The sequence below is a fragment of the Odocoileus virginianus genome, chromosome 1 (genome assembly GCF_023699985.2).
Source record: "Odocoileus virginianus isolate 20LAN1187 ecotype Illinois chromosome 1, Ovbor_1.2, whole genome shotgun sequence".
Classification (NCBI taxonomy): domain Eukaryota; kingdom Metazoa; phylum Chordata; class Mammalia; order Artiodactyla; family Cervidae; genus Odocoileus; species Odocoileus virginianus.
Genome location: NC_069674.1, coordinates 25,937,328 through 25,949,384, shown reverse-complemented (window position 1 = coordinate 25,949,384; position 12,057 = coordinate 25,937,328). Strand labels below are relative to the sequence as shown.

Sequence of the window (12,057 nt, the reverse complement as noted above, 5' to 3'; positions counted from 1 at the left end):
GGGTCTGAAACAATTGCTTTGGTTTTTTCCAAGCAGAGAAGATGCTGTAGAAACCCAGAGTCAAAGATGACCCTGATATTTCTCTTGTGAACTCATTAACCACGCTTATTTCTTCTTTTTCATGTCTCAGTCCTGAGCAGAACCGCCTTGCGGAATGTGAGGAGCAAGCCAAAGCAGCTAAGAAAGGGATGTGGAGTGAGGGGAACGGTTCACATACTATCCGGGACCTCAAGTATACCATTGAGAACCCAAGGCACTTTGTGGACTCCCACCACCAGAAACCTGTCAACGGTGAGGCTGTCGGGGAAAGACAGATATGACTCAGGGTGATTTCTCTCTATTTGCTGTCGAGCTCCTTGAGGTTAATAAAGCAGATTCTATTTTACTACCCATGGAGAATTGTTAAGGGTAGAACAACACCGTGGTATTTTGGAAGGGAGCTTTCATCCAGTTCATATAGGCATCAAATGTATTTTGCAGAGAATAGTCCTTTGCTGCTGCAGAGTAGTAAATTGCTGGTAATTTTGCACATGGGGGATCTTCCTGTTTTCTCTAAAAAATGGCTATCTCTAAATACCACCTCTAAAACTTCAAGGTAGAAATATGTATTCTTTATATATCTAAACATTTATACATGCACACACGCCCCCACACACTATAGTTCTCAGTTCTACTTTGAGACCTTATTAACTTGCAGACTCAGTAAAATAAAATGATTACTGATCCTGAATTATTGTTAGTTTTTGCCAGGCACTCAGTATACAGATGAGCAACCTGGCTTATGGATAACAGAGCTTAGGTATGAGCCAAGAGTTCCCAGAAGGTTCAAAAGATATACAGTTGGTTTGAATTTAATCCTCCTGGAGTAGTTTGGGCAGGAGTCTGTGTGAACACTCGTGATCTGCCAGTGCTTCGTCACCTCCCAGAGCGGGGCTTTCTCGGGATTTGGGAAGAGGAACTGTGCTCCGGGCAGTGTGATGGGGCGTTGTTTCTCCTTGGCACGACCTGTGTCACTCAAGCCGTTCGTTCTGTCCTGCAGCTATCATCGAGCACGTGCGGGACGGCAGTGTGGTCAGGGCCCTGCTCCTGCCAGATTACTACCTGGTCACGGTCATGCTGTCAGGGATCAAGGTCAGCTCATATGCTGGGCTATGGGGTGGTTCATGGAAGTGTTCAGTGATGGGGGGACTTCGTCCATACCATTTCTTTTAGTATGGGCCGTTAACTTTGACTGGAGTACTTTAAACTTTGCAGTGGTGCAGTTCTATTTAGATCAAATAATACTTTTTTAAGTACTCAGTGTCTGTTTGGAGTGGGCTGTGCAGAGATGGTTGAAACCTAGAGAGGAGGGGATGGGAAGCCAGTCCATGGGATCACAAAGACTGAGCAACTAGGTATGCACACGCAAAGTTTGCCGAGTGTGTTGTCTTAATGTAAAATAACCATTTTGATTAAAGAAAAAAATCAGGGATTTAAAGCAAGACACTGGTGTATCTCTTCTTGGCAAGGGGTTATTTTCAAGTGTAATTAATGATTTTCCCCATGTTGTCATGAGTTTTATTTTGCTTTACCAAGAAGTCTCAGAGGATGATATTTCCAGTTGCTTTTTATCAGTGTGTTTTTAGGAGGGTTGGAAGACCTGATTAGACACCTTTCCCAGCCCAGCTTTGTGGCTTTGTGCTGTTTGGACTGTTCCCTGTGGGCTGAGCTTGCCCAGCACCCACGCATCTGCCTCACTTGTCCTTTAGTGCCCAACTTTTCGACGGGAAGCAGATGGAAGTGAAACACCGGAGCCTTTTGCTGCAGAAGCCAAATTTTTTACTGAGTCTCGACTGCTTCAAAGAGATGTCCAGATCATCCTGGAGAGCTGCCACAACCAGAACATTCTGGGTACAATCCTGCACCCGGTGAGTGAGCCTGGCAGACTGGACCACGGGGGGCGAGGGTCCCCTTGGGGTTTGAAGAGCTGCATTTGGCTTCTGTTCTTCCTCTTTGTGTTTAGGAACCATTGAAATATCTTGGTAGGGTTATCATCTACTGACTTTGAGACCTTTTTAGGGAGTTATCCGTTCTCTGATAGAATTGGACAGATCTGCAACTTTGTACTTTTAGAAAACTAATCTCAGTTATGAGGAAGGACGCTTGCACTTGTTTTCCCAGATGCTAGTCCTAAAGATTGCCAGTAAGAAAGGTAGGAGGTTGCCACATCAGTTAAGAAGTGGCAGTGGAACTTGTAGAATGGGATTGGTGAGGTTTGCAAGTAGGTTAGCTGTTTGGAGTACAGTAAGTCCCCTACAGAGGAAGGAGTTCAGTTCTCAGAGTGTATTTGTTAGGTCTAGTTTGTTTGTAAGTACAACAAAATTAGCCTTGGTACCCAAATAACACAGTTGGCTATGTGCTGCTGGCTTTTATGCTTCTTTCCAGATATCCTGGGCTTGAAATGAAGATACTGTACTCCTGTACTTTATACAGTACTGTACAATAAAGTACACAAAAGCGCAACCACTTGTAGAGGATGCATGCACGTGACAGTGTACGCCACACTCTTGAACTCATTTTCATGGCTGGACATGCAAACGCACGTTCACATCATTGAAAGTTTGAAACTTGAAGGTTCACATGTAGGGGACTTACTATGTGGGTAGAACTGTCATGAGGAAACATTCCTTTGGAAAAACTGTGTCTCAGGCCTTGAATAAGTTGCTGCCTAATGCTGCTTTTCAGTAGGAAGTAGATTAAGATCTTGTAGTTCTGACTACTGGGAGTTTTACCCTAGTGTATACTTTGGTAGGTGGGATATTTTGGATGGGAAATTGCTTTTTAACACCCAAGTTTAAATAGATTGTCATTGTAACCGGTATCCAGTACCAGAATAAACTACCGTTTTTCTTTGGCTAAAGAATTCTTTCATGATGGCCGTTGTGGAAGGCTTGGAGGCTTGGTTTGGAATGTGCCAAGGTCATGTCTATTTCTTCTGAAGTGCTCGCTGTCTGCCGGGGCCCTGCCAGATGGCTCTGTGTCACTGTAGAATGTGAATTGTAATTCACGGGGCAAAATGTAACTGTAGTTATTCCCTTACTCAGCCTGTTCTTTGGCTCTCCCCGTATGAAAAGGGGAGTAAATGCTGATCTCAGGGAAGGAAATAAGAAGGTATAATCTCTACTGAAGATTAACATCCTCTGTCCACAAGAAGAGCTATTGAAATGCCGATTCCATTCAATGCCACTAACATTTATCCTACCCCTGTTAAGTACGAGCTACTGTGCTGGGTGCTGTGGGGATGTGAAGCCAGGGCTGATGAAGGGAGTCACAGAACAGCGTCTGCCCTCATAGGGCTGGTTTCTTCATGAGAGAAATGACTCCACTTCATTTTTTTTTAACTAAAAAATAGATTGTGGCTATGTTAATCACGTCAGAAGTCAAGAGAAACGGATTCCCTTGCAACAGAATCTAATCTGTGCCTGCCTTATTTTTTAGAACGGCAACATCACAGAGCTTCTCCTGAAGGAAGGTTTTGCCCGCTGTGTGGATTGGTCTATTGCAGTCTACACACGGGGCGCAGAAAAGCTGAGGGCAGCTGAGAGGTAAGGCCTGTCAGGGAAGCCTTCTAGCCAAGGATCTTGGTGTAGGGGACTCCAGGGGAAGGAACCTCGGGATCTTCTCTCACCCAACCATGTCAATGTACAGGACTGGAGAAATGCCAGAAGAAACTGGGATCTCGTAGAGGAGTGACTGGCTTACAATCTCTGGGTTCAGTCTAATTCAGGGCTGTCTACTGATTTTTCACTCAAACATTATTGGTCACCTGATTTGCTTTATTATGTTTTCATTTCACTTTTTTTTCCAAGCCTCTTGCTTAAATTTCAGGTTTTAGGCATTTGAAGTGAAATAAACTTGAGGCTCATTTGAGGACAGTGAAATAACTTACCGGCTCCTTCCTGACGTGCAGGCTGGAGCCAAGTGTATGAAGGAAAGACAGAGCCTGTGGGTCCCTAAATAGGCTATCCAATGTTGCTGCAGAGCCTGATGCCCTAATTTATCGACCTGTATGCTGTAGTTATAAATGCTAATACAACTGTAAATTGTGTTTTTGGCTGGGTGCACCATAGTTAAAGCAGATGGAGCAATAACTGATTTCTAGAAAAATGATAGTGGATATGCCAAAGATCAGTGGCCATTTCAGGTGTTTCCAGGTATAGGTGAACTTGAGTCTCCAGGTGGAAAAAAATGAAGCAGATAGATGAATAGAGATGATATCATGTTCGTAAAGTCACACCCACTACCTCCCAGGATACGTTTAGGTAGAAGGCCAGGACCACTAGTGCCATTCCACTCAAGCCTGTGTGGTTTATTTCAGAGTCATGCAATTTACAGTTTTTTGCCTTTGAGGAGCACAACGAAGAGGTGTGTAAGAACATGAATTGAATTTCTCCTTTCTTAGGTCTCTTACAGCCTTCTCTACTTGTAAGCAGAAATACTTAGAACTTTTTGTAAAAATAGATTTTAATCTGGGCCATTTAATATGGCATACCTGACAAGGTAGGTGCTTGGAAAAAACACAGTGATTGTATACATTGTTTAGTCTTTTTATGTTCCACAGTTAAATTCAAAAGATACAAAACACGTATTGAGCACGGCTTTCCAAATATTTCTGATTATTTGTGATGCTCAATGTTTTTTGTTGTTGCCATTGTTCAGAAAATCCTATAGGTCTGTTTTTCTAAATTATTATTTTGGTTGATGATTCTTTTTGCATTCTTTAAGTTCCTTCCTCTCTTTGAAGAAAGTGAGTTAGAGTGACAGTAGTTTTTACATGTTTTATAACATCTACAGGAGATTTTTAAGATGGCTCATCATTAAAAAACAGATTTAGACCAAGGAATGCAGATCATATTTCAATGATATGATTACTTGCCTACTGTTTTGCATGCTGTGTTAGAACTTGCTTGCATTGTCGGTAAATCTCTATTGAGGTATTTCACATGTTTTTACAACTACAACATGCTGCTTTTGTCTTTTCACATTTTAGCACTGTTTTGAAAAGCTGCAGTACCATTTTCAGAAATAACAGTTTAATAGTTCCTTTGCCCTACATCCTTTTATTTCTAAATAAATACTTTGACAGTTTTTCACTGATAGAAAATGTATGTGTGTGTATGTATATATGTAAATCTTTGCACATATTCCCTGTCCCTCTCTTACTCTGACTCAAAAAGTCTTTTCTGGGCTTTGTACTCTAAAACAAATGTTTACCAACATGATTTTTTAACTTTTGTTTAAATTCTGTTGGATTATTGTCCATTTTTCTTCCTCATTAGATGCACTATAGTGACCATTTTGTTCATGTTTTCCATGTGGGATTTGGGTAGCTAATAACCTTGTATTTCCTTATGCATTCATTTTATTTATTTTTTTATCTTTTGGCCACTCTGTGTAGCATGTGGGATCTTAGTTCCCTGACTAGGAATTGAACCCATGTCCCCTGCACTGGCAGCATGGAGTCTTAACCACTGGACCACTGGGGAGGTCACAGTGCTCTCTTATTTTTGAAGAATGTTTGTCTTTCATAATCAAACAGTAAACTCAGCACAATGACTATGTCCTACTCAGTCTTTGTAGCATCACCGACTCAATGGATATGAGGTTGAGCAAACTCCAGGAGATACTGAAGGACAGGAAAGCCTGGTGTGCTGCAGTCCACGGGGTTGCGAAGAGTCAGACTTGACTGAGTGAACAACAACCTTTTTATAATGCAAATAGAAATGAGCAGGCTTATGCTTCTTAAAAAATACTTTTGTTAGATGTGTGTGCTCTTCCCTCCCACTTAAGAGAGCAGTTACTGTCACCCCAGCGCCTGGCATTTAGGAATCACTTGAGAGGTACTTGATACGCCAAAGAGCTAGTTAGCAAGATAGACTTCTACCTTCCAGGCTTGAGAAAGGGTGTATCCAGACCTCAGCCTGTCAGCCGTGGGTTTATGGCATATATGCATGTGGGATTGTTTCAGCTGCTGTATAGTTTTCCTTGTGGCGGTCACACTTTGTGCTGGTCTGATTAGCCTTTTCTCCTGAGTGCCTTGTCTGTGAGATAGGGTAGGGTTTTGTACTGTTTGTTCCTGTGATGGTGGTGGTTTCCGTTGCTGCCCTAGTCCCGCTGAGTGATCTGAATCCTTGCTTTGTTGCCAGGTTTGCCAAGGAGCGCAGGCTGAGAATATGGAGAGACTATGTGGCTCCCACTGCTAATTTGGACCAAAAGGACAAACAGTTTGTTGCCAAGGTGAGTCATTCTCAGCATCTGGCGCTGCACTGTGCACGCTGTCAGGCTAGTGATAATACAGAGATCTGAATAATCAGTCAAGGGCTGAAGCGTTTCTCTTGAAAGGCGAAGCACTGATGCGTGCATATGTGTGTGCGTGATTGCCTGCACGGGTGTGTTTGTTGTAAGGAACTTGGAAACTATAAGAACGTAAATTTCTGCTGTAGATTTGCATAACTTCATTAGAAATTCATGGGTTAAGATTGTGCACCTTGACCCTTTGAAATCTCTTATATGCTGGAGGTTCTGTCTGTCTGCTTAGCAAATGACATTCTCTTAGATTGATTTCTTTCTTTCTCACTTGCCTTTTATTTTTTCTTCTGCTTGTGCTGCGCGGCTTGCAGGATCTTAGTTCCCACCAGGACTTGAATCCCAGCCATGGCAGTGAAAGCGCTGAGTCCTAATGACTGGATCACCAGGGAACTCCCTCTCTTAGATTTCTTATGCCCAAGGGTATAAGACCTCAAATTTCTCTTCTTTCTGGTTTGAGACTCTTGTGGTTTTTTATTTTTTTCTAATGTAGAATGTTTTTGTGGTTTTGAATTTTTTCTATTGTGATGTGTTTTTCTGAGGTCTCTCCACTTTGCTGGGATGGGTTTCTCTGAAGGGAACTGAATTACCGAATAGATTGTTTGGATCCAGCAGCAGTGCTGTAAAAGTGTTTTTTTGAAAAAACTTCATTGCGGGGTTTGGGTCTTTGAGCGGTAGAACCTATAGTAGACCTCGCTTTCCCAAAATTGCTAATGTTTTTAACTTATTTTTACTTTCGGCAAGACATGCTGGAAGCTTTGTCATAATGGACTTAAAATAGTTAAATATCCATCCATATCCTTGAACTGAGAAGTGACTGTCCTAAATGTCCAACGGTGAGTTTAAGGTGGAGAGCCACTAGGTGGCACTGTCAGCCTGAAAAATTTTGGAATGCTTTCTCTTAGACTGGTAAAATTTTAACAAGTCTCCAAGGAATTGACTGGATTTCTTCACTTTCTTTTTTATGATGCCCAAAGCAGTAGGTCACGGAGCGCTCAGGCGGCCCCTTTCCTCTCCTAGTAGATGGTCTGTCTCTACCCCAGCTGTCTGGTTAACTGTAGTCGTGCCTTTCAGGGGACGTTAGTTGAAGGAGCTCCTGATTGGATTCTCCATATGTGTTTTTCACATCTTGATGCAGATCAGAATGGACCGCTGCTTCTTTGTGTGAGGACCACACCAGCTTGGGAACTTGGACATAGCAGCTCTGCCAATTGGAATTTACTTGTGTTTATGTTTTCCTGTAATCTGTCATAAGGCTATAGAAGGACATAGCTACACAAGGAAATCATGACCATTCACTCACCAAGGAGGCAGGCCTTCCATTTTTCACCATCATCACAATTCCAGTGATACAGATGTCCCTTGGGAGGGTCTCATTACACTGTCCTGTCCCTACCTGCCCCTCCTCAGTTGAAACTGAATTGGTAGAGAAACCTGGAAGATTTGGAAGGGCTTTGGGCCTTGGCTACTTGGGAAACTAAGGCATTGCTGAAGAAAAATTCTTCATCTAAAGGATTAGATGATTGAGCCAGCAGCTTTACATTTATCCTGAGTATGATTTTATTGGTAACTTGAGAAAGGAGAGCTTTAGGACATATAGAACATTCCTTCCGTTTTGAAAAAATCCAGGATCTCAGAATCTATTTTTGTCTTTTTTGTTTTAAAACAAAGTGAGCCTTTTTTTTTTTTAATTACAATGAAGTTTTATTTTTTGCAATGCCAGAATAGAGGAGATTATCTCTATAAAAGCCATCTGATTAAGGATCCTGTAGTATCCTAAACATAAATTTAGGTCATTCAGATGTAGGCCTATTCAGAGAGTAGAGAGAAAAAGGTTTTCACTGAATTTTTAAAATCCTTCAGGATTATTTTTGTTTTTAAAACAGGAAAAAGCGTAAAAAGAAGGAAAAGCACACATACTAGATGAAATTACTATGAAAGAAAAAGTTGATCATACTGTCAACTGTGGGTGCTGGCAAACTGGCCCATGGGCCAAATATGGCCCACCATTGTTTTTGTGTGGTCTGTGAGCTAAGATTGGATTTTACATAGAAAGAAGGGTTTGTGGCACGTTGGAATTATATGAAATTCAAATTTCAGTGTTGTGAGTAAATTGGAACATAGCCACGTCTCTTCGTTTACATATTGTCTGGAGCTGTTTTTGTGGTATTGTGGCAGAGGTGAGAAGTTGTGACAGAGACCATATGGCCTGCAAAGCCTAAAATATTTGTTATCTGGCCCTTTACAGAAAAAGTCTGCTAACCTTTGACCTATACCAGTCCTCCTCAGAATGGTTTGCTATGGTATAAGGAACTTGAGCCAGGATGTAAATCAAGGCCTTGCTGCTTTCATCAAGAAGATCTTGCTATGGAAAAAATGTCAGCAGTGTTCTCAGTGATGTAGTTGATTTATGTTCTGGTATAAGCGCCTTATCTCATTGTAGACTGGCAGTCACTTTTTGAATAGTACTGACTTCTATTCTTTTGTATATAATTTTTAAGTTGGTAAGTTTTTACTTTTAACATGTAGACATTTTTATTATGTTTTAAAAATTTTATTTATTTTTGGAGTTCTGATGTCAGTGACTTTATTACACCTGAATTTCCTTAACTTTGGACAAAATGAGACATTGACTAGTTTAGCAGGCTACATACAGTCTTACAGGCACAATTTCTTTCTTTTTTTTTTTAAACAAAATTCTGCATTTTTATAAAACTTGATAAAAAATAGTATTTCAAACTGTACAGTCACCAGAAGTACACAGTTATCAAAAATGCACACACTTCACTTGGCATCTCCAGCACCTTCAGCTTTCTGTGCCTGGTCTGTTTTGGCATCTCCATTTTCTGCAGGGTTATTCCCATCCTTGCCAGCATCAGCTTTCGCCTTTTTCCCTTTGGGTACCTTCTCTCCCTTCTTTGCAGGGGACTTTTTAGGCTTGGGCTCTGGCTTTGGAGGAACAGGTTTAGCAGATAACCTTGCAGATCTTCTCTGTGGTCTGTCCTTCACCTTGGCTTTATCTCCTTTAGCATCCCCTTCAGCCTTTCTCTTGGGCATGGTGGCTGCGGCGGCGGGACGTAGGTGCTGGACACGGGGATGCAGTGGCGCGCGGGCTTTAAGTCGGTCCAGGGGTCGCTCTCGCCTCTTCTTCACACTACTCAGGCACACTTTCTTATAGGAATATATCTAATACCAACCATAGCAGGTTAGATTAGTGAAGGATTTGACAAATTTTAACTCGAAATTTTTTGCGTAGACATTTTTAAAGAACTCTGTGGGCTTCTTAAGAGAAGTGTACTCTTTTATTTCCCTCTTGCTTGAGGCAACCATTTTCAACTCTTGGCTAATCCATGTCTTTGAATAAAATCTTCAATTGCTTGCTCCTGATTTTTCAAGCATAACCCCTTTTCCTTCACACCATGGAAGATGAGGATTTGGTTTTTTCACATGTGGGTCTGCATGTACTTTTCTCCATGCCTTCTCATAAGACTATATCATAATTCTGGCTCAGTTAATATTCAGTGTTTACTTTGTAAATGCTAATCACTTCCGAGATGTATAGCATGTTATGACTGCTTTTCATTTCCTGCATGATTTTTTGTTTTTCCTGGAGTTAATTTTTAAATTTTATGTATATATCTTTTATGTACGTATTAACTCAACCCCCACGTTCTGTCATCTGTTTAAATCTTTTCTCAAGACATGATTCAGGTCATTATTTTTATCTTTTTCCATAGTACTTTCCAGGAGCCTTGTGGCCTATAACAGTCTAGTTTAGTTTAGTTCTTTTTTTTCCTTCTATAAAGGTGTCTTCTTTGGATTTCTTTACCATTATCTTGAGCTTTTCTTTGCCTCACTCCTGGATTGGTGCTATGTTTGCTGACTCTTATGGCTTCATTATGATTTACTACTTTGTTCTGGTGACACACATTCTGTTAGCTTCTTGGGAAAAGAGTGCTTAGGAGGTAGATTTTTTGAAACTGTTCATGTCTACTCTGTTATTACATTTGATAGTTTAGATGGGTATAGAATTTTGTTAGAAGCTATTTTCTTTTAGAATTATGAAAGCATTGCTCCCCTTTTATTTGTTAGGAATTTTTTTGTTTGTTTTCTTTCTTTATTTCTTTAGTGGCCTGAAATCATTCTGATCTCCCATCCCAGTGCTATGTTTTTTATTTCTATAAGCTCTTAGTAAATTCTTTATTCTGAAATTTCACAATGATGTGCTTTGCTTATCCATGTGTGATCATGTTGTGGATTAAAAATTAAACCATATTAAAAATTAAATTTTAACTCTTTTGTTGTTGGTTTCCATCTAGTTTCTCAGCTGTTTTTCTAAAATTTCTGTTTGGATGTTTAACTTCATGGACTAGTCCTAATTTTTTCTTACTATTTTCCATTTTTTTGTCTTTTCTTCTTTCTAAATATCTTCATGTTTATCTCTCATCTCTTCTATTAGATATTTTATCATGCTGTATTTTAATTTCTAAAAGCTTCCTTTGTTCTCTGAATGTTTCTCTTAGTGCTGTTAAAAAATAACATATTTCAGAGATGAATATCATCTGTTAGGATTTCAGGAATTAATAATAATTTGTTAAAGATTTTTCTCTCCCTGTATAGTCTGTGTTCTCTTAAGTTGCTTTTAATTCTGTTTGGTTATTTTGATCTCTTATTTTCCGTATTAGAGACTTTCTTTAGATATCTGGTAACCTTTGGTGGTCTCTGAAAGAAAGAGGTATTCAGCACTGGTTTAGGAGCAGTATGGAATTTAGGTATTCATCACTGGTTTAGAAGTAGTATGGGATTTAGTGTCTCCATTTTGAAATCCAGGTGCTTCTTACATTTTAAAACAATCCTAGTTTTGGGCCTTATTTTCATTCCCCCTTGAGATCCCTGATTTGATAGTTTCTCACTCTTGGTGAGTAGGGGAAGTCTGCAGTATAAATCAGAAGGACTGTTTCTTTTCTCACCACTAGCTCAGGATTGAGCTTTCCTGAGTCTGTAGAGTCAGTTACCACTCATTCCTCTGCTTTCCAGCTTCCGAGTTTTGTTGCTATATTCTTCTCTCTCATTATCTTTGTCCTTTCGGGCTTTGGCAAACAACAGGACAAAGCAAAATGAAAAACAGCCCCTCAAACCTTTTATTTTTGTGTAGAAGTATTTAGGGAGGGTAACAAAGTAAATATATGAACTTTCTTTATTGTTCCTTGTGTTCCATTGTAAGGCTGCATCATAATTTATTTAACTAGTTCCCAGTAGGTCATTATTCATGTCATTTATCACTTTTCCATTATTTAATAAATGGAATAAATCTCTGCCTAAGTGGCAGTTATTTCCTTAGAAGTATTTTGGAGTATATTTGCCAAATAGCTCCCCAGACATTGGTAACTAGTGTATATCCCATGTGTGTTCATTTTAAAATATGTTGTTAGAACAGAGCTTGACCACCATTTTCTTGAAGGACCATAATAGTAAATATTTTAGTCTTTCTGGGCCATATAGTCTCTTTGCAGCTCTACAATTCTGCCACTATAGCAAGAAAACAGCTATTGGTAATGCGTAATGAATGGGTGTGTCTGTGTTCCAATGAAGCTTTTATTTACAAGAGTAGGTGGTGGGCCCTTGGCCATAGTTTGCCAAACCCTATTGTAGAACACAAGATGTCAGCATTAAATGTAAAAGGGAAGATGATTTCTTTTCCCAAGCTAGAAC

At 40.1% G+C, this 12,057-nt stretch overlaps 1 protein-coding gene and 1 pseudogene across 1 annotated transcript in view; one reads left to right on the top strand and one right to left on the bottom strand.

The window, feature by feature from the left end:
- Positions 1-12,057, top strand: part of SND1 (staphylococcal nuclease and tudor domain containing 1) — a 410,101-nt gene that overhangs the window by 41,335 nt on the left and 356,709 nt on the right. The window contains exons 5-9 of the mRNA XM_020914889.2: positions 131-291; positions 1,040-1,131; positions 1,749-1,907; positions 3,478-3,584; positions 6,186-6,276. Of these exons, the coding sequence (XP_020770548.2) occupies positions 131-291; positions 1,040-1,131; positions 1,749-1,907; positions 3,478-3,584; positions 6,186-6,276 (610 nt within the window). The remainder of the gene's footprint in view (positions 1-130; positions 292-1,039; positions 1,132-1,748; positions 1,908-3,477; positions 3,585-6,185; positions 6,277-12,057) is intronic.
- On the bottom strand, positions 9,043-9,472 carry LOC110151503 (non-histone chromosomal protein HMG-17 pseudogene; annotated as a pseudogene).